Below are 19,348 nucleotides of genomic sequence, written 5' to 3'. Positions count from 1 at the left end.
AAGTGAAAGTACGTGATTTCACGTACGATGAAGAAGTAAAAAAGACTTACAAGTTCATCTATATGAACACGTTCGTAGATAGATCTGGAACAGTTGAAATGATGGAATTACTCTTAGAAGAGGAGGACAAGAATTGGAGGACGGAAAGCGACTTCGAGAGATTTTAATCTTTTCAAAAGATAGTTCAACTTCGTCTCGCTACTGTGACATCAACAGTTGGGTCTTGAATGGCTGTAGAGTAACCGAAGTGCCTGCAGAACGTACGAGTAGAAAAACAAGCTTATGTAACTTAGTACGATATAGATGTATACAATAGTTGTAGTTGTAGGTATTGTAGAATTAGGAAAATACTCATGTATATATGTATGAGGGTCGAAAAAGTGTTAGGAATAATGTAAATAAGATGGAGATGTAGACCTGATATAGATATAATATAAGATAGATATATAGATATGAGTGATACGAACGATATATAAGCGAGAGTATATGAGCGATAGAGTTAAGTGACGTGTGAAGATTAAGTGACGTTTAGGACTTTGTTTAAACACATAGTTCGTAGGTCCGTATCCTAAAAGATATACGATAATGAGAAGAAAAGGATAATGAGTGAGCGAAAGAAAGAAACGATAATTAGTATAAAGAATTAGGCATTAGTGCGGAAAGATTAGAATAGTACAGAGTAGATCAAAGTAGAGAATAGAGTAGAGTAATATAAGTTGACAAACTACGACAAAACATATTAATATCATTTAGATAAGAAACCATTTAGCTTGCAATGCAGAGGCCAATTTTTACATTTCAATTTACGGGACTCAAACAAAACAGATGCACTATAAATTCTTATTTCGTCTTTTCTATCTCACTTTTCCCAACATCCAATTAAAGAAATATGTCTCATTAAGAAAATGATATTCTACAAGTTCTTGCTAATATATCGTATAACCTGATCTATTGTAATCTTGTGTATATAATAATAAATTAGTCTTTAAGTATTGATGATTATCAAAAGAAAAAAAAATGACGCATCATTGAAAAGTGGTGGGAGAAAAGGTTAAATGCTTTTGTTTTGTTCTATATTTCAGTACAGAAGTGAGCTTCGTTCAATCAACACCTACAGCTGTCCTAAGGAGTAGAAAGAAATCTCTACTTCGAATGTTCATAACTTTACGGTAAACGTGTCTATTTTAATTCTGCAATATGGAAAATAATTCTGAGAGTAAGTAAATTTTATAGAAGTATACACTTAAAAAGAATCAAAATCATAAGGTGTGTTATAACAATTTAGAAAAATTTTTTTACGAAAATTCAAGTAAATAATTATGTAAAAATTCTGAAAAGCATAAAAATGTTTGTCAGTAACACGAAATTACAAAACAAAACAAAAATTAATTTATTCGGTTAATACTACAATTCAACAAAATCTAGAAGAATTAGCTGTAACTACCATAATTAAAACCATAAATAGAACGCGAAAAATTTTTTTTTAATTTTCGAAATATTCAGAAGTGTAAACACGGAATGTGATCAGCTTTGATTATTCTTTTGTTAGTGAACCGATCAAAAATATTTTTATTTGACATAAACATTGTTGAGACGGAATATGTAATGTAATTATCTACAGTAAATTTCCTGACACTCTTTTTTGTCGGTTTTTATATGGTCCACTTTAGTTTTATGTAGACTAACTTTTAACTTTTTTACACTTTTCTTTTATCAAATATTGAAAAAATTTCTCCAAGAATCATAATAAATATTGTTTTCCTGTCTGAAACGAAGGAAGATTAAAAAATTTGTTTAGTTGAAAGAATTTCGTATCATTTTATTAACAAGGAATATCACACATTGCTCTGTTTGCGTAGCACCCGAAAAATTATACGTAGACTACTATAGAAAAATGATCGCAATCGAAGACTCAATTGATTTTTCTTGTATAACTTGTTCTTTGATGTTCACTAATTACACATTATTATGAGGCAAGTTGAACGATACATTTGTAATTGAAACAATTTTTTTACCTTATAATAGATAAAAAACATGTTTCTTTCTTACATGTTACGTGATATTTTTCCCTTTCGAATTTAGGACACCAATTATCGATCATTTTCTATCATAACGAAATTGTCTATTTTAAATTATAGATATATATTAGGACGAGTAATAGATGCCACGAATGTCTTTTAATGATCGATATTAAGATAGAAAGAGCAAACCCATCGGAATAAAGATTGTGTTAATGATAATCAAACGTTCGATTATAATATTTTTAACGGAAACTTGAACTTATTTACTTTACCGTTTAAACGATTAAAATAAATAAATACGATAGAGAAACAGAGAATATTTCTACATTTACGTTTATGTTTATGTTTACAGATCGATTTAGAAAAGCAAATATGATAGACGTAGTGCCAGAAAGAGGTGAACAAGAAATAGCCCTATCGGAAAGTTCTTTGAGAGATGCTACGGAAACTAAATATGCGCCTGTATATATTCAACCCATCGAGGATAATTACGAACTTACACCCATTCAAAAATTTTACAGTGGTCAAAGTATTTTTATAACAGGTGGAACAGGATTCATAGGAAAGTTATTGATCGAAAAATTGCTAAGAGAATGTCCCGGTATCACTTGCATTTATCTTTTGATACGCACAAAAAAAGAAAAAAGTGTACATCAACGCATGAAAGAACTAATCGAAAATTCTGTGAGTTATTATATCTTATTTCCATGCATTAGATTCATTGAGTTATTATATTTATTACAGGGATTAATAAATTATCATTCCACCTTTGATCCAACTTTGAAATTATCTCTTTCTAGTAAATAATATAATTGGTATATAAAATAAAGAAATTTGAGAAACAAAGTACTGATCTATCATAACGTGGAAAAGATCGCAAAAAGTCGTTTTCCTGTCATAACGAATGTGAGAGAGAAAATATTTACAACTCTATCAACTTTCCAGTTATTTTCCACTTTGAGAGAGAAACTACCAACATTCCAGAATCGTATAGTCCCAATCAAGGGCGACTGTACCTTGCCGAATCTGGATATCTCAATGGTCGATAGAGCTACATTAATACGCGAGGTCTCAATTATTTTTCATGTTGCCGCAACCGTTAAGTTCAACGAGAAAATAAAATTGGCGACAGAAATCAACGTTGGAAGTGTAAAGGACATAATAAATTTGTCCAAAGAAATGCCAAAACTGAAGGTGCCATTTTTGTCCTCTGTATACGTATTAATAACAATCAGAGTCTTTCAAAATCTGACTTTAACAATCCTTTGTTATCCTTAAAATTTCAGAGTGTTGTGCATGTATCAACGGCTTATTCGAATTGTTTTCATATTCCACTTGAGGAGAAATTTTATGACCCACCGATAGATCCCGACAAGTTGATAAATTTGGTGGACTGTATAAATGAAAAATTGCTCGACGATATTACCCCACAGTACGTTTATATCTCGGAGTATCGATTGCTTAATTTCATATTTGTTTATAAAAAATATAAAATGAATAGATGGTGCACTTAATTACACTCACACAATTGTTTGATTGTAGATTACTCGGAAAATGGCCAAATACTTATGTTTATACGAAAACAGTCGCAGAGAATCTTATAAAAAAGCGTGCTGACTCTATACCGATTGGAATATTTCGTCCAGGAATTGGTTTGTAGCAACACAATTCTTATAAAACAAAGTAATAAATAATGTATATTAAGTGATATATTATTTCTAGTGATATCCACGTACCGAGAACCTATCCGAGGATGGATCGACAACAAAAACGGACCAATAGGAGTTACAACAAGTGTTTTTATGGGATTAATGCGAACTCACTATTGTGATGGATCGATAAATGTGGACTTCGTGCCTGGAGATTTTACCACCAATGGAATAATCGCTAGCGCATGGGAAATTGCAAATAATCGAAAGTAACGACAAATACTCGAAACAATATTTTTAGGATTAAATTAAATAATGATATTAGAAAATATTGAATTAATTTGTCTGTATGAATACGTAATCTTTTTAGATCCAATGAAGATATTCCCATTTACAATTATATATCAAAGGACAATCCATTCACTTACGGCAGATTTATAGAAATGATACTTACGTATGGAGAATTGGTACCTTTTGAAAAGGCAATTTGGTGCCCTATCTTTGAAATAACAAAATATCGGTCGATCTATCTTTTCTACGTATATTTTTTACATTTACTACCAGCTCTTATAATCGATACATTCTCTTTGTGCAGAGGTAAAAACCCAAGGTAAATTTCTCTTATCTTATTTTCTGAAAGGAGCGTATTAGAACGATAAAAAAGCGAAAAATTTCATCTGGCGATAATCCTTTTCGTTCAAGGTTACTCAGAATGTACATTAAAATTCACGAAATGTCAGATCTACTTAGTTATTTTTGTATAAACGAAAAAACATTTACGAATGAAAGATGGAACGAATTGTTGAGGAAGTTGACGCCCGAAGATCGTGAATTATTCTTTTGTGATATGAAGGATCTCGTTTGGAATACTTATTTTGAAACATACTTCACAGGTGTAAGAAAATATATTTTAAAGGATCCTATTGAGACACTCCCACAAGCTCGTATAAAATGGCGAAGGTATCTTTTTTATTGCGTATTTACTTCATTGTCCCTCTGTTATTGACAATCATTTTCAAATAATATTGATTTTGCAAATATTCAAGGTTTTATTTGATGCATCAAGGATTGAAACTTATTATCGCCTGTGTCCTACTTATCATCACATGGGCTATGATTTACAGACTACTTATAACGTTTGGATCTCTGTAAAAGAAGCAAAGATAAGCAAAAAAATGAAGGATAAAAATAATGATAATTTAGGCTATCGCGTATGTACGAATCAATAATTTCTTGAATGAAAATAAATCAAAATTAAACGGTTTTTATTCGTGAAATCTCGAACAGATATTTGGGTTAGAACTTTTTCCTTGTATAGATTGACTACGTCATTTATTGCATATAATATATACTTATTTTTTTATATTTATTTTTTATTAAATGTTAAATTGTGGTCAAATGCTTAGCCATGTGTTTCATTCCTAATCTTCATTGAAACAATGTATCATTTTTACTGGATTTTCTCTTTTTTAGTGAAAATTAAGATAAAACGAGTAAGACAATAATTCAAAGTTCGTTCGACAAATATGTATTTCAGAATCATAATTCGTGAGATTTGTTGCCGGAATACTTATTAATTCCGTATCATTTTTACTGGTAAATTCATTATTTTGGATTTTTTTGTAAAGTGCATTCATTATACTGATATCAAATCCCCAAAATTTAACCAAAACGTCGAAAATTAATTTCTAAATGTAAAGTATTTGATTGTTATGAGTCGCGTACGCTGACAGTTTAAACCTTCCGTGATTGAGGGAAAAAGGCTATCTACTTCTACTAAACTTTATAGTTCGGTGCAACAGTGAGTACATTCGACAACAATATCTGTACGTGACATGAGCATAAGGAAATAATGCTTGCTTCAAGCATTTATAATTGCGATAAAAGTGCATCAATTTTATTTATGCAAAAAAAGAAATATTTCCGGAAATAAGTAAATTATATATTAATTTTATTCCCATGCCATATTTCTCACATATTAATACATTTATGAACGTTGTTTTTCGATCGAGATGATCAAGATGAGGATACCTCATATAATTTAAAGAAATCTATAGGTAAATATTGAAAGATAGAAATATATAAATGTATATCAATATGATGTAAATATTGTCTCCTTATGTCATGTTTTATAATTATTTGTCGTTTAAAAAAGAGCTGATGCGATCAAAAGAAAACGTTCTTATGCCAAATAAATAAAAACATTTATAAATAAAAATATATTGAAAAAAGTCGGAATGGATTTCTAACTGGTGTAAGGATAAATGGTGGATTGAATTGATTTAAAGAAAATCCATGATTTTTCTTTATCAAAGTAGGGAACAATTTTCTTTATCCTGGAGATCATATTGATATAGTAGTTACATTTTTATAGAAAGATGTATGAACAAGATTAATGGAAAAATAGAGACCAAATAGAAACAAAAATTATTCTAAAAAATGCGGGTTAAATAGTATCAACAAAAAGTATATGTGCATCGACAGAAATGAATCGAAATATTGTTAGAATATGAAATCAAATAATGCGACGTAGTTGCATTGCCTGCTGATACGAATATGTAAACGGAAAAATATAACAAGAATGAACGATGTAATATTTGGGTTTATCAAGAATTCAGAAAAACACGAATAGAAATAAGACGTTTTAAGGTTAATAAACGTAAATAAGAAAATGCTATGGAGAATTTGAAAAGATAGTTAATTATAGCACTATACCTTATACTCAACAAGTATTTTATACAAAATCATTTTCCAAAAACTGTTTTATCCTTCACAAAATCTACTATATTTCTGGTAATCTTTCTCCAGGCACGCACTCGGCATCATTATCGAGTGTAATATATGGTTCATCATTACTATTTTTAAATATGGCTGATACCATAGTGTCGACAAATAAGGAAGCTATATTTCGGTGGAATTTATAATTTAATAGTCCAGTCAAAACTACAAACTCGAACGCCTCCATAATAAGTTTACACATTACTGTCGCAAGGTGTCGCCTAAGTTATTGTTTTGTTTCTTCCACTCTTCTACTTCCCAAAATCAAAATTTTTTGACAAAGATTTACGTTCAACATAAGTTCTGGCTGTAAAAAAACCATTATTATCAATTAATTAATAACGTTGATGGTGACGTGAAATATTATTAAAATGAGAATCATTAGATACAGTTTTGAAATATATTAAAATGAAGAACAGATCAACACGTCATAAATGGAAAGATACATTTCAGGTTATATTATATTATTAATAATGTAATAATTTTTGACAAAGTTACATGTTATTTAATAATATTCCTTACTGTTATAATTTAAATCGTTCTTTTGAAAAAGTACATGAGACAAGTATTTTGTTTGTGTAGCTTGCTGAAATGAGGAAAACGACGGGGAAGTGGAAATGTATTTTCATGAAACGACACAAAAATGGAATCTCCTGAAATTAACATATGATTATTGTAGTTCTAAAATATAAATGAGAAAAATTATTATATTATCGTAATCGCTCTATAAGGAACAATATATCATCGAACGTTCCTAAAATATATATAGTTAAAAATTAAATGAGAGTAAGTATTACAATTTCTTTTTAGAAGAAATTGCAAGATAATAAACATTAAGTTTTAAAAAGTTAATATCTGAAGATTTGATAGACTATTTATTTCTTTCTAAAGCAGACATTATAACCTTATTTCAATAAGAAAATGAATTCGTAAATCAAAATCTAATGTATACTCTTATGTAACTAATACTCATATCACTGTAAAATTTTATTTATACCAATTAAAAAGAAATATTCAATTTTAGCAACAAATTAACCAGGAAAACTCGGAATTATCTACAAATGAAAATAAACTTATCTCTAAAAACAATGAAAAAGAAAACGAAGATGGTAATGACGATAATGAAAACGTGATGATCCAAATAATACTTTAGTTGACCAAGACAAAGAAAAAAGAATGGACATGAAATTAAATAATGAAAATATTGTATATATTTAAAAGATAAAGATGAAACGACAGATGCACATTTGTTTGACATACGAAGATATATTGAATTTTCATAATATAGACCAAACTATAATTTGATAGATATGCAACATTAGAGAACTATGGTTATGTTAATCTGATTGATATTTTCAAGATTTTAGCTTGGATTGTAATCGAGCGATTACAAATAGATTTTCATTCATAAAATTCATAAAATTACTGAATATATTTGTCAAAAATTTAATTTTCATCGCATAGATCTCGAAATAAGTTAAAAGTCATATTGATTACTCAGATAACGATTATTAATTATATAAAAAGAGTAATACTTTATCTCTTACTTGACTAATGAAATGATTAAGAAAAACTATAGCTATATAAATAATTAAGGCACTTAATTTGTTATCAATGGTATCATTCCATTTAACATTAATTAGGATCTTTATTCTAAGTATACAAATTTATTATGTTCAGAAAAATACAATATTTAAATGAGCGACTGATATAATGGGTGCTATATAAATGGGAAAATTAAATGAAATACTTTTTAATGTAAAGTCTCTTTTGATACAGGAAACGTCTACGATTATAGAATCATCTACTTTTGGATAAATTGACAAAGGAGATAACTTCTGTGACAAAGAAATAAATGCGTAAGGAAGAAAATACGAAATTCTATAGTAAAAGACAACAAAACTGCAACAACAAGAGATATATAAGCTGCAGGTAAAGTATCGTATTTAGTTCTACTATAAAGTATGTCATCTATATATATGGTTCTTTTTATTTTTAATATGATTACCAACATTTATATTTTCTTATCGATTTAATAAATTTATAATTGTAGTTATAATTGTGGGAGAATTGAAATTATCAATAAAGGAAGAAATCTAAAGTTATGCAACAAAGGAAGAAAGTAAACAAGAAGAAAAACGTGAGTAGTGAAATGGCTATAAGAAAGTGAATGAGAATAAAGAGATCGATTTTGAAATTTTCTAATTATGTGTTTTATGTATATATGCATATATCATTACTTTTAAATTTAATGGTATAGCACTGTCGGTATTTTTTAATTAGTGCTTTTGCACTAATATCAGACTCATTAAAGGACTTTGAAAAATTAATATACTTAAAACTATTAAGTACAATTTTATATGATAATATTTCTGTTGTAGGCTTAGTAAACATCTTTAGTTATATGTACCTGCACCTCTGCTGACACGCTTCTCCAAATTACCATAAATTCATGGTACTGATGTGATATTGCCACATCTTGATATATCTCACTCTTTTCCTATGTGTTTTCACTGTGCAATTGCTTCTTGTAAAGGAACAGTGTTTTATCGCTGAAGAAGAAGAAGAAAGAAAGGGCAGTCAGTTTTAATTCAATAATCAACAATCTTAATTAGAGAATGTCTGAAATGATTCTTTCCAATCGGTTCATAACCCTGTAAATCTATTAATATGTACATATTTGTGTCATATTTCATCTATTTTTACTCCTTAGACTATATTAATTGCTAACGATTGATCTACACTATTTCTTACAAATATGTAGGAAGAGAAATAAACTATGAGAATATTTGGATTGTCAGAAAATAAGCGTAAATAATTTTTTATTTCAAACTCACAGGTAATTTCTTTTATTTTATAGTATTTCATACTAATTACATTCGAATTGTATTTTTTCTCTGCATATATATTTCGATGTAAGTCATTTCAAAAGTATCTCAATGATTATTAATATATTATTTTATTTTCTCGTACACGTACTGATTAAGTTCTTTGAAAAATTTCTAATTTTGTGTCTCAATATAGAAAAAATAGCGGTTTTGTGATTTGTAAATAGTTATCTAAAATTTAAAATGCGAAATATATATATATATAAATTATAAAGTCAATCATAAGTAATGAAATATATTAAAATTATAAATCATTCTGTATTAGATTAAAATTTATATTTTATAGTTGTGCGAATAAAATGCAAAGTTAGGTAGGAATTGAGAGTCACTGTTATGTTTCTCACAAGTGCTCAGATGGTCCGCTATTCCTATATAATAAACTTCCAAGACTAAAATTAATGAAGTTTCTTCGTGCGTCACTTCGGAACCACTAGCGGAGTTCGTCAGTAACTCTCTCAACTTGCTCTGAGGAAAGTCCCCCTGGACCTTCGGCAGAGAGTGCCGTAACTTAGCTTGTTGTTATAAGCCTTTCTTTGCCGTCTTTCTCGATTATAGGATATAGGAAGCCTTTGGCTGATCTTTTTCGAGATTGGGCGAGAGTGTATTGGTCAAAGCAAAGTTTTCGATGTGTTCGAGGCGCGAATTTCTATCCATCTTGTTTGGATGAATCTTCGTATCTAACTGAACAGGGCTTTCAGCGAGAAAACTTCTTCTTTTGCAATTATTTCTTTCTCCTTTTCGTGTTTTTTTTATTTTTATAAATGGATTCTTAAATGCATTAAATAAAAATTGTTTAATTAATTTAAAAAATTAACTTAATGATTGTTAGTTCGATGTTGAATTAGAAAACATTTTGTAATAACTACCTGCAATAGAAATTATTTAAAATTTCTTAGATAGAATATTTTATTAGAATTGACAGATAATTTGCACATATTTTAATTTTTATTTAAGTTAATTAATTTATTTAATTTTACCGTCAAATTTGATTTCATATAAAAATGAAATTTTATAATCCAATTAATTGATATATATGTAATTTATATAATATCTTAACAATACTATATATATTGACTTGATTTAGGTTTATAAAAAAAAATTTAATTTAATGTAATATTAATTAAATATCAAAAATAGCATACATAAATTAAAATTTTATTAAATTCATCTTATTGTGAATTATCAGTTACTGTACCGATTCCCCAAACAAAAAAGAACACCTCCAAATCTTTTAAATTTAATAATTTATCATTTTATCTCTTATTATATACCTTCAACTTATTATAATAGAGTATATAATACTAATATCAAATTAACACAGGGAGAAGCCTACTTTCAGGGGCAATGTCTAATATTTGTACTGGGTTTATGTAGAAAAAAATCTCAATATTATTTGCATTAATATTATTACAAAATAGGAATCATAACTTATATTTAAAAAAACAATAAATATTTCGGATACGAAGCAACAATTAAGATTTTGTGTCGATAAAATGAAACAATTTTTATATACATATATTAAATATATAAAAGGGTTAAACTTTGAAATGCTTTGTACTTATTTTTTTCAAACTTACGTGATTATATTGAACTTGACGACTGAAATCTTCATAAAAGTCAGGAAATTGCTGAACATTCTATTAATTGTAAATAACACTCTAAGAAGTTACTAAAGAATTGCTAACGTAGTCGAATGGCAATAATCTTTTAATATTAATATTAAACGATTTGCAAAATTATCACATACGCAGTTGTAACATTTCAGTTTTACATATTAAAAAATCTTAACAATTGAAACAATGTATTATTTGTGTTTTCAAACATAATTAACATAAACTTCAATCTAATCGTTTCATAGTATTGCAATTCATTCACAAAAAAATATAAATTCATAACAAATAATATTGAATAACTGGAATAATAAAAATACATCTATTATAAAATCACATTTATAAAAGTAACAAGCTGCAATAATATATTTACATCAAGATAAGGAAATAAAAAAAGGAAAGAAAAAAGTAGTTGTATCGCCGTTCGATTCAAAAAAATATTCTACTTCATATAAAATCAATTATTTACTCCTTTTGAAATGATTAGACTCAGTTTTCTTTGTTCTTGTAAATTCTTAATTCGAACATCAGTAAACGGTAGAAAAATTCTATTAATATCGATATTGAATCTTCTATGGAACGTTTGATTTTTTTTTATGTAAGTTTCGCAGATTTTTTATTTTAGTGATTTTAATAGTGAGTAGTAAAGCTTACAGATTAAGAATCCGTTTGAAATTTTTTTTGAGTATCAATCTAAGATCTATAATTTCATCTGCTCTCGATAAGTAATAGATTTGCAAAAATGTCTACTACTTTAGAAATAGGCATAAATTTTCAGAATTCTGGTTGCTTCTTTATCAGCATGGAAAATAACTAGAAAGGGGGCATTGTTAAATTTATAAATCTTTCCTTACGTGCATGCGTATCTATCATGAACAGAAGAGAGTGATTAAAATCGGACTCTGTGTCGTATCTACGACAGATTTTGTTAAATTAATGTTGGAAACCATTGATAAATGGGAATACTACTGCAGAATATCGCCGTAATTCTATCGAATCACGATTACTTGTTTGTTATTGAGAATTGATAAGTTACAAGTTTATTAAGATTTTTCTGATTTATGAATTCGTTTCAATATATCTTTTCTTCCTTATTACTTGATTTTTAAACTCGTGATTATTCATTTTCTATTTCTAATTTATAAAAATAAATTAGAAGTAGTGAAAACTTATATGCAGTTTCTATTGTATTTTAAAGACAATTATAAACATCGACGTATTTCTAAATCAATTCTCTCTCCGGAGAATGAGGGTTGTATCCTAACGCATTAAAAAGCAGGACATTTTTTATTAAATATTTTTATTCTGTGAAATTATTCCCTATTATTTTCAGATTATAAGTGATGGGAGATAGAGAAAATCGCAGTTTTATAAATCGAGAACAATTACGGTAAAATCAGTGAGAAAAAAGAAAGTATAATTCAAGAAATCTGATAGTGCCTGAAATAACTTTAATGCATGTATCCAATAATAAACGCTGAGAAGAAAAGTATATATTTATTTGGCTTATGAAAAGAAAATTAATAAACCTTTGAAATGTCGCCTTATCATAATCAATTGCTTAAATATTTTTGTTTTCAAATATGCCTACGTTCTTGAACATGATCAATTTTTATTTTATTTATGTGTTTTCTTTTTATTCATAAAAAATGCATTTCTATTAGACAGTTTTTATGATTCAAGTCCGACAATTTAGTCTTATGTCATGAGTATGAGCAAAAAATTGGATACGCAATGACACAACTTTTATTTGAAGATTTTGTGGAGAATCATAAATGTAAAAATAAATATTTTATTGAATAGCATGTAAAAGAACATTACTATTAAAATATTAAACTTCTATTGATAATTCGTTCGTTCAATTTCGTTTAATTTGATTTAATTTTGTTATAAACCATATGCAAAATTTGTAATTGTTGTTTGATACAACGTAAAATTATTACGTAAAACAAATCTGTAAATATGTTATTTAGTTTTACGTGAGTTAATACCGTAAATTCTTTATATTCGTATTCAAGAAATATTTCAGTTTAAGTAATTCTTTCTAAATTTAATATTTCTAGGAATATTTCGTTCAATTATATTTGATACTTCTTGTTTAAATTTTAAACAAAAAATGATTGTAAAAGTAATATCAAAAAACAATATTTCCTATATTCATACACATTGAAACAACAGAACATTGAGGCATTCAAGTATAGACTTTTGGAAATTAGACGTAGTAATCAACTATTCATCTCGCTTTATTAACATTTGATTATGAATGTTTTAATATACGAGACGCAGTGTATCCGACTTTGGAACTCTTTTTCTAAACCGTTCTTTTGATCATTCTTCATAAATTCAAAAATTTATTTTACTGTAATTCTTTACAACACTTCCATCGAGGCAAATTATTAGATAACTAAATAGAGAAGATATGCTAAATATTAATTTTAATGTTATCATTAAGAAAAAGATTGACAAAAAACCAATTGAAGATTTAAAAATTGAAAACTTGATAAATTTCATATGATCTAATACTTTGTGCACGATATGTACACGATTAATAAATGGAGTTTTAATGCGAGAATACAAAAAAAAAATTATCATAGTTTAATATGCAAAACGGATCTATTTCGCTTATATTATTTTTTTATTTATCATTACATCATTATATTTGCATTCTATCTTATTCTATTATTACCATATGTTAGTTTGAACGATCATATTTATTTAGCTGAAAAGAAATGCAAGTAGATAATGGATGAATTTTTTTTACATCGTTTTGTCGATAAGGTGTGGTGATAAACGAATATAAGTTTCTCTGTGAACAAAGATATAAATCTTTATTTGTCAATTAATGTTTAATTGTTAATTAATCTTATCTGTATACAAAGAAACGACAATTTATGTTTATTGTTCACACTGTTTAAATTTTATTTAATATCTTTTATAAATTTTCTTATTAGCTCTTGTGTTACCTTTCTCTTCTATGTTATCTTTCATACTGCCCGTTTCTCTTCCAAATCTTAATGGCTCGATTTGTAGGTCACAAAAGAATTCGATTTGTAAATAACAAAGGACAATGGAAGGGCGGGCTATGAGACGCGCGGCAAATCTATCTGAAGAAAGTATACTTTCTTTACATATATATATATATATATATATATGTACATATATATATATATATATGTATATATATATATATATGTACATACACACTAATTAGAAGTTTAACATTTATCAATTAAATAATATTGATAAAATGTCGACTTAAGTAGTTGAATAAATTGTCCCAAAAATATTCACAATAAATAGTATACATTAATTATTGTAATATTCCTAGTGATATTCATGTATCAAATACTTATTAAAGATTGATAACAGGAATATCAACATATGAACAGAAAGGAATTACATTTGCTACTCTAAAAAAATAATAATTATGATTTCGTATATCTACGAATCAATATTTTCTCTTATTCAAGGTATCTAAATCGAAACATGGTGTGAAAGAGAAATTAAAATACGATTCTGGAGAACTTTATTCGTATAATCTCTGACAAATATGGATATATTGTTTGTTATTTATTAAGTTACTTATTAGATATAGAAAATATACTTATATTACCATTACTGTTTTTGTTATTGAGTACGAATGATTCGTCGCAAGTTTAAGTTCATAAACCTTAAAAATGTATATTTTTCGAAGAAAATTTATCGCTATTATATGATTTGTACTTCGATATTTATTGCAAAGCAATTTGAAATGAATGATAGAATAATTCACCGTTGTAATGACACATACATACATTGAAATCATGAACTAGTTTCGCAGCTAAAGTACTTATTACAAATTCCGTATCTTTTTTCTGATAAATTTGTTTTACATTTATTTGTTATGTGGGTTGTTCAGAAAGTAATTTCGTTTTTTCCCGACAGAACATTTAATTGTATTTTTTTGCACCCAACGTCACACTTAAGCCGCATAATCATTATATGTTTTGAGAGTTGATATAGCAAGGTTTGTGTGTGAAAAAGTCCAATTGATTCTACGCAGTAGTTTTTGGTTGGTGCCCTTTTAAATATGGAGAGCAATAAGCAGCATTTTCGTCATATTTTACTTTTTTACTATAGAAAAGGTAAAAATGCTGTTCCAGCCAGAAAGAATTTATCCAATGTGTATGGAGAAGATGTGTTGACAGTACGCCAGTGTCACAATTGGTTCGCAAAATTTCGATGCGGCAATTTTGATGTCGAAGATGCATCACGTTCTGGAAGGCCGGTTAAAGCTGATAAAGACACGATAAAAGCATTAGTTGATACAAACCGCCGAATAACAACACGTGAGATTGGTGAGAGTTTAAATTTATCAAATTCAACTGTTTATGACCACTTTAAAGGCCTGGATTTAACCTCGAAACTCGATATATGGATTCCCCATATTCTCACGGAGAGAAATTTGTGTCGTCGCGTTGACATTTGTAATTCGTTTCTCAAACATCACGAAAATAATTACAATTTTTGAAGCGCATCATTACTGAGGACGAAAAATGTATATAACAATGTCAAACGCAAGAGATCATGGAGCAAAAAAGGTGAACCAGTTCAATGCATTTCCAAAGCCAATATCCATAAAAAAAAAGTAATGCTGTCTGTTCGATGGGATTTTAAAGGAATCGTTTTTTTTTTTAATTTTACCAGATAATACAACAATTAATTCGGAAGGCTACTGTCATCAGCTGGACAAACTGAATGATGCACTTCAATAGAAAAGGCTAGAATTAATCAACAGAAAAGGTGTAGTGTACCTCCAAGATAATGCGAGATCTCATACAAGTTTGGTCACTCGCCAAAAGCTTTTACAGCTTGAATGGGATACAATGCCACACTCACAATATTCTCCAAATCTGGTACCTTCGGATTATTATTTATTCCGGTCACTGCAAAATTTTTTAGACGGTAATACCTTCATTTCAAATGAGAAGGTCAAAAACCACCTCGATTAGTTTTTTACCTGCAAAGACCAAATATTTTATGAGCGTGGAATCATGTTACTACCAGAAAGATTGCGAAAGGTATTAGACCAGAATGACCAATATATAATTTAATAAAATATTTGTTCATTATACGAAAATTGTCTTTCATTTTCACAAAAAAAAAGACGAAATGACTTTCCGAACGACCTAATAGAATAAAGATGGCACAATTAATTTCATTATTTCTTTGGATAAAGTGATTCCTTCAGAGTTTGGACATTAATAGCTATAGCTGATTTTGTTTTCTCATTTAATCTAATGGTCGTGTTAAAAATAATTGATACCTCGCATATGAGCGTAGCTTTACTCCATCACGAGATGCCGAGATTGGACAATCCCTCTCGACTAATCAATATTGGAATTTCTATATGTCTTCATCTAAAGTAAAAAATAACGTCAATGTTTTTCAAAATACTGTCCCTTTCAACAAATATTTTCTATCTCTTAAGTAGTTACGTAGTTAACACGTTCCGTGCCAAGCCATTTTTGCATATTTCATCATTGTAGCATATTTCAAGAATTTGACCAATACGTCAAAAATTAATCTGTAAATGTAGAATTTTTTATCATTTTGATTTCCGTATACTGTTAGTTTAAGCTTTGAAATGTAAGAGGTTGTAATGTTAACTACTTTACAGTTAAATCGAAAGCTTCATTCGAACAACATCTACACTACGTGAGCACAAGGAAAGAATGCTATTTCAAATGTTTATGATTTCGATAAAAGTGCATTAAGTTTAATTGTGTAAAATGGAAAATATTTTTAAAAGTAGGTAAAATTTATATGGATAGTCATTTTTAAAAATTATCATTATTTCACAGAAATGAAATGGAAGTAAGTACAATAAAGCGGGAAACAGTTTTTTTCAAAATATTCTATATTGCAAAACAGTTAGGACCGTAAGATTGATTATTGGAATAAGTAATCAAAATTCGAAAATATTAAATTGTTTGCTCTCGATAGCATGAGTGTATCCATGAATTTGTGTGATCTGTTCGCAGGACAATATGATTAACTCTACTATAGAATTCTTTTTAAATTTTCATGACAATGCACTTGATTAAAATTTATCTTTTTATATTAAAAATAAATTTTAAATTAAAAATAAATAATTAAGCTTAACACCACTAAATGATCTACATTTATATTGCCTCTGAATAATAAATAATGTTACTATATCAATTTTCTTTACATTTTGTTTCATGAAGTTAATCGATCTAGCGAATGAAATTGGTTTGTACCTAAATCAAATAACTCGACAAAATTCGCCCACTCATTTTCAATTAAATTTATCACCTAAGCTTTATTTATCTCTCATAATCCATTTCACTATTGTTCTTCTGTAAATTATTTATTGAAATGTCTGAATGTTTACTTAAGTCGATTTGAAATTTACTGAAGCAGATTATTATTTGCATAATCTCGTGCCACTTGATCATATTGAGTATAGAATAAATCAAGAAGAGTAGGAAGGATTATAAATTCTAAAAAAAAATGATTAATACATCACGACCGAGTCATTTGCTTTACGTGTGAATTATAATTCATATTTTTTGCTCGCAAAAATCTCTGTGTTGAAAGCTGAATGATCTCTTATTTGAATAATATTCCCATGACTCCATTTTAGAATCCGTAGACAATGAAAAATAATCATTTCGATAGAAACATTTACATTCCTATACCTATATCTATTCCTAGAGCTAAACATATATCTATATCTATTTTGTACAGACAATATATTGGCTTGTTTATTTACTTGCACAAAATACAGCAACAACTACAGCTTGGAATATATTAAATCTACATATGTACAAGTTGCTAATGAATATTTATGTGTTTCAAAATCAACGTCAAAGAAGACAAAAAAAGCAAAACTATCCGAAATAGCGAATATTATATAATTCAGAAGCAATATTCGATATTCCATCACAGATGAAAACTTATCCAATTTAACAAGTTCTTCTACGAAACAATTCTTTTAAATTAGTCTTTTTTTTTTAAATTAATTCTTTTAAATTAATTCTTTTAAATTAATTTCGGAAATAGTGAGAAATAAAAATATGAAGTATTTTTAGAATTAAAAAAGAAAAAAAAAAGAAATATTAAAAATTAATAATTTAGTATAAATATAGTATAAAATATATGAAATTATTTGTAATAATTAATTATATATAATGTAATTATTTTATTGTGAGATATATTATTTATTAATTTATCATAATTATTTATATATATTAAAACATTTTATAAATATCTTTCAAATTAATAGTATGTTAAATTAATAATTTTAATACAGTCGCGCTTACAACGAGAAAAATTTGAATCTTTTTTTTTCAACTGCATTATCTACGTTCTTACCAAAGATAATTATGCTCTAATCCAGATTTGTTTATAAATAATCATCAATTTCACTTTTTTACTAGAAATTTTTATGCTAAACGTCGACAAATAAACGGAATTATAAAAAAACAAAATGCGTGTTAAGTTATCATCATGCATTACATAACGAGTCATATCTAATTACATGTCTTTTAATCTTTATGTGCATTAGTGTATTTAAATAAATCAAATTACTACATATCCGTTTTGTTCGCTTATAAATAAATATAAAATAAAATATACCCATTGTAAATTCTGTAATGTTTTTTTTTTTGTATTATAGCAATCAATAGTGATTCTTCCATCGTTTGAACGTAAAAGTAAAACAATACGATCATGACAAATTGGAAAATCCTTGAAAAATAACAAAACGTTCAATTTTAATTTCTTTGAAAGACAATTCCGCTTCTTCGCATAACCTAACGTTGGGTTATACAATTGTTAATTTCATCTCATTTTCAGGAATGAAAAAATAGTTTACAGTTACGCTTATGTTTACAAATCGATTTGGAAAAAGTAGAATTGATAGAAGCTCTTAGGAGGAGGCGGAACAAAAGTAGTTGTTGAGGAAAGTACTTTGACAGGTGGCACGAAATATATGCCTGTAAAAATGCAATCATTCAAGGCAATTGTCGTTAAGCTTACCCCACATTCAAAATTTCTACGACGGTCAAAGTATATTCTTAACCGATAGAACCGGAATATTATCAATTGTTTTCCACGCACAAGTCTTGGAATTTGAGAGTATCATGACTTAATGAATAATTTAAATCGTCTAATATTGTATTAACCCTTAATGGACCAATACTGCCATATGAACGGCATTGTATGTTACTTACTGGATCCAATATGGCGGCAAAGACCGAATTATTATTTTTATTGCTGTGATTGTTGTTATATGTACTAGTAATGCGTTAAATATTGTGCCATGTCATTTTTGTGAATTATCTATGTTTTGTTACTTTTTTATCTTTTCTTGAAATACTTCCGGACCGTTAAGG

The 19,348-nt window shown here is 27.8% G+C and overlaps 2 protein-coding genes across 3 annotated transcripts; both read left to right on the top strand.

Annotated features, from left to right (window-relative positions):
* The first annotated feature begins 1,082 nt into the window (after window positions 1–1,082).
* On the top strand, window positions 1,083–9,660 carry LOC124957407 (fatty acyl-CoA reductase wat-like). Of its 2 annotated transcripts, none has more exons than XM_047514443.1 (14): window positions 1,083–1,216; window positions 2,374–2,705; window positions 2,967–3,215; window positions 3,308–3,453; window positions 3,564–3,673; window positions 3,744–3,939; window positions 4,041–4,280; window positions 4,373–4,630; window positions 4,717–6,901; window positions 7,031–7,234; window positions 7,473–7,557; window positions 8,228–8,380; window positions 8,502–8,588; window positions 8,830–9,660. In XM_047514443.1, the coding sequence occupies exons 1-9, from the start codon at window positions 1,198–1,200 to the stop codon at window positions 4,820–4,822; spliced, it is 1,656 nt and encodes a 551-aa protein (XP_047370399.1). In that variant the 5' UTR covers window positions 1,083–1,197; the 3' UTR covers window positions 4,823–6,901; window positions 7,031–7,234; window positions 7,473–7,557; window positions 8,228–8,380; window positions 8,502–8,588; window positions 8,830–9,660. The 2 variants fall into 2 exon arrangements, with proteins under 2 accessions (XP_047370399.1, XP_047370400.1); XM_047514444.1 differs by having other exon boundaries at window positions 1,085–1,169.
* Window positions 9,661–14,364: 4,704 nt separating this feature from the next.
* Window positions 14,365–15,966, top strand: LOC124957413 (histone-lysine N-methyltransferase SETMAR-like). Its single transcript, XM_047514452.1, has 2 exons — window positions 14,365–15,526; window positions 15,633–15,966. The coding sequence occupies exon 1, from the start codon at window positions 15,016–15,018 to the stop codon at window positions 15,454–15,456; it is 441 nt and encodes a 146-aa protein (XP_047370408.1). The 5' UTR covers window positions 14,365–15,015; the 3' UTR covers window positions 15,457–15,526; window positions 15,633–15,966.
* The last annotated feature ends 3,382 nt before the right edge of the window (window positions 15,967–19,348 follow it).

Source organism: Vespa velutina, chromosome 25 (genome assembly GCF_912470025.1).
Source record: "Vespa velutina chromosome 25, iVesVel2.1, whole genome shotgun sequence".
Lineage (NCBI taxonomy): Eukaryota > Metazoa > Arthropoda > Insecta > Hymenoptera > Vespidae > Vespa > Vespa velutina.
The sequence above is the reverse complement of the archived record's forward strand: the minus strand, read 5'-3'. Positions and strand labels throughout refer to the sequence as shown.